Source organism: Heterocephalus glaber, unplaced genomic scaffold, assembly GCF_053883595.1.
Source record: "Heterocephalus glaber isolate CG9 unplaced genomic scaffold, H.glaber_assembly_v1.0 deba00001588, whole genome shotgun sequence".
NCBI classification, from domain to species: Eukaryota; Metazoa; Chordata; class Mammalia; order Rodentia; family Bathyergidae; genus Heterocephalus; species Heterocephalus glaber.
In genome coordinates this window covers 296,598-299,534 of record NW_028258366.1, presented here as the reverse complement: position 1 = coordinate 299,534, position 2,937 = coordinate 296,598, and the positions used below count along the sequence as shown (strand labels likewise).

Sequence of the window (2,937 nt, the reverse complement as noted above, 5' to 3'; positions counted from 1 at the left end):
CTCTACTTACGTCATGCATGGAGTCTAGAAGCTTGGTCAGTTGGTAGAACCTCTGCCAGCTCTGCCCAGAATTACTGGGACACTTAGTTACTATCTTCCTCAGTTCTTTGATGTAATTTGTCCTCATTTCTTCAAATGCAGCCTGGCTTTTGAGACCATCCTTTGGAACTGCATTAAGGAATACAGACATATGAATTCCCAGGATGAAAAACAGCTTTAGCATCTTAGCAGATAAATGGCCTTGAATATTTTCAGCTCATATACTGATTATGAGGTTGGGTACTAAATCTCAATTAATGGCAATTATGAATGAATATGGCAACTATATACTGATAAGCACTGGCACATATACAAAATAATAACGACTATGTCGCAGATGCAAGTTATTTTGCATATATTAGCTCAGTTGATCCTGATACTAGTATTAGAACATAACCTTTACACTAGTCTCATTTCCCAGATGAGGAACCTACATTGGAGGTTGATTCATGTGCCCAAGCACATACTAAATAAATGGCAGAGCAGGGGTAGTATAAACTGAGATCTGTGTGTTTTCGAGTCCAGCCCCCTAAGCACAGCGCTACCTGACTTGTGGCCCATCATCAAAATATTTTATGAATTCTAATTTGCCAACACCTCCAAGAGAGGAAAATGTATTTTGATTTTGCAGGACAGGAGAAGAGCCACAGGTAATCTAACTGGGGGCTAGCACTAGAAAGCACCATCTCCATAACACAAGTTCAAATACCAGGCACTCTGGGGCAATGGTCGTCTCCCAAGGGTAGGATGCTGCATACAGAAAATCACTTTCCACTGTCTTTGCTCCAGGACCCCTAAATGTGGGGATGCTGTCCTGTGACCTCCCCGAACAACCAGGAGGCAGCTCTGGGTACTAGTTTGGGTTGGGGTAACACCAACAGTGGCTGCACATTTGAGGCAAAATTAAAAATTTTCAAAGAGAATAAATCATGTACTTTTTATCTCCCACGAGACAGAAAACTAAGCGTTATGTTTTATGTAGTGGCTAGGTTTTACAGTTAAACAAAATACAGTGCACTTAAGAATATTTTGGGTGCCAAGGCTATGAGCTCAGTGGTAGAGGGACTGCCTGGCACGTGTACATCCCTGGGTCCCATCCCCAGCACCTTTGCACCCCACAAAAGAATACTTTGGGATTGAGACTTCAAGCAGACTCCTGTGCCCAGTGAAAGGCGATGTTCTTTTCCAGGACTCACCGGGAGGCACTTTATTGAGAAACGGGATAAGGACTAAATGTACCCACTTTGAACATCTACTTATACGTTTGTTTTTCACTATGGCCAATAAGCAGTTACACGTATGCTTCAACTCTGAAAAAGATCACTTAGAACTTTGTTTTTAGGAGAAGAAAACCTAATGATGAGTCATCGTGTGATATTAGCATTTTGAGTTTAAAACTGCTCTTACTTTTGCTTCTAAATTACATATCGTATTTGCTACTTTTTCCACAACTGGTGTGAATAATAATTTCCTTTGGTCATCAGCACTTTGGAATGGCTCTGTGTAGTTTCTAAGTATTACGGTATTGTTTGAATATTACAGGCATAACCACTGTTTCCAAATAAACCTGTTACCCTAAATAAGTACAGGAATTATCCTGGAATTTAACTTCTACTATTTGGGGGGTTTTGGTACTGGGGATCAAACTTGGGACCTTGTGTTTGCGAGGCAGGTGGTGGAACCACTGAACGAAATCCCGGCCCCTAACTTTACTATTATGTTAATAATCTCCTTGAGGGGCCATGGATTTAGCTCAGTGGTTCCTGCACCTGTCTCGCAAGTGGAAGGTCCGGAGTTCGATCCCCGGAACTAAAAAAAAAAAGAAACTCTATGACTATAACTGTGGAGACTTTTGATTTATAGTTCATTTAAATCTATTTTCTGTAGGGGAAAAATAATTCCTAATGGCAACTGCACAAATTCCTGAGGCTGCCAAAGTATCAGTTGTGGCTTTCAGTATCTGACTTTCACACTAAGAGTTAAATGCCCTCATTATATAACAAGTAGGGTATTTTTCTTTAAAATTAAAAAGCATTGTTTTAAAAGCATAAAAACAAAAAAGCATGGCAATAACTAGTACATTTATGGTAAAATTATACATCAATTTTCTACCCAAATTTAACTGTAACTTAAAACTTTCTAAAAAAATTAAAAGCTTGCAAATAACCGCCTATACTGTCCATCCACAGATTAACATGTTTTTGTTATAAACTTGAATAAAGCAAACCTTTAATTTTCCAATAGTAGATACTTATACGGATGCAACCCTATACATTAAAAAATTATCTGCCATTAAAATAGAGTGAATAAATGTCACTATCCTATTCCAATATTCTTTGGTACATATCAACTAAGATTAATCAAAGACTTTCCCATTTCTGATGGTTGTGTTACCCAAAAGTCTCAAGATTATAGCACTTTGTGTCAAATATTATTACTTACATTCTATTGCTGTAACTGAAATATACTGTACCAATTTCCCAGCCAGAATTTTTTAGAAGTTGAAACAAACCAACAAATAAAGGGAACTTAAGCAAAACCTCAATTTTTGGAGGTCTGCCCAGAGTTTCTGAATTTACTTATTAAATGCAGCAGGGCTGCTAGAAAACATCCAGAATCTATGGACTGGAGTGGAGCAGAGACACAACAGGGGTAGAAGTTGGTCTGTTTTCCTCTATAAGCATAAAGAACATGAGATCCTTGTGATGTCATTGCTAAAAAACTATCTTGATATGCTTGGGTGTCAGGTATGTAGTTTTACACTCCTAAACAAAAGGAACCATTTTCATGCATTCTATTACAGATTAGCAAAATAAAGCTCACTACAGCCTGCAGTTTCTGTGACTCGCGAAATTCTTTAGTTACATTTTCCTGCCTTCTATTTGTATTTTTTCTGTG

The 2,937-nt window shown here is 38.2% G+C and overlaps 1 protein-coding gene across 1 annotated transcript in view; it reads right to left on the bottom strand.

Annotated features, from left to right (window-relative positions):
• Nucleotides 1–2,937, bottom strand: part of LOC101714416 (mineralocorticoid receptor) — a 170,017-nt gene that overhangs the window by 39,966 nt on the left and 127,114 nt on the right. Inside the window, exon 6 of the mRNA XM_004875121.3 lies at nucleotides 11–168. Coding sequence (XP_004875178.2) covers nucleotides 11–168 — 158 coding nt within the window. The remainder of the gene's footprint in view (nucleotides 1–10; nucleotides 169–2,937) is intronic.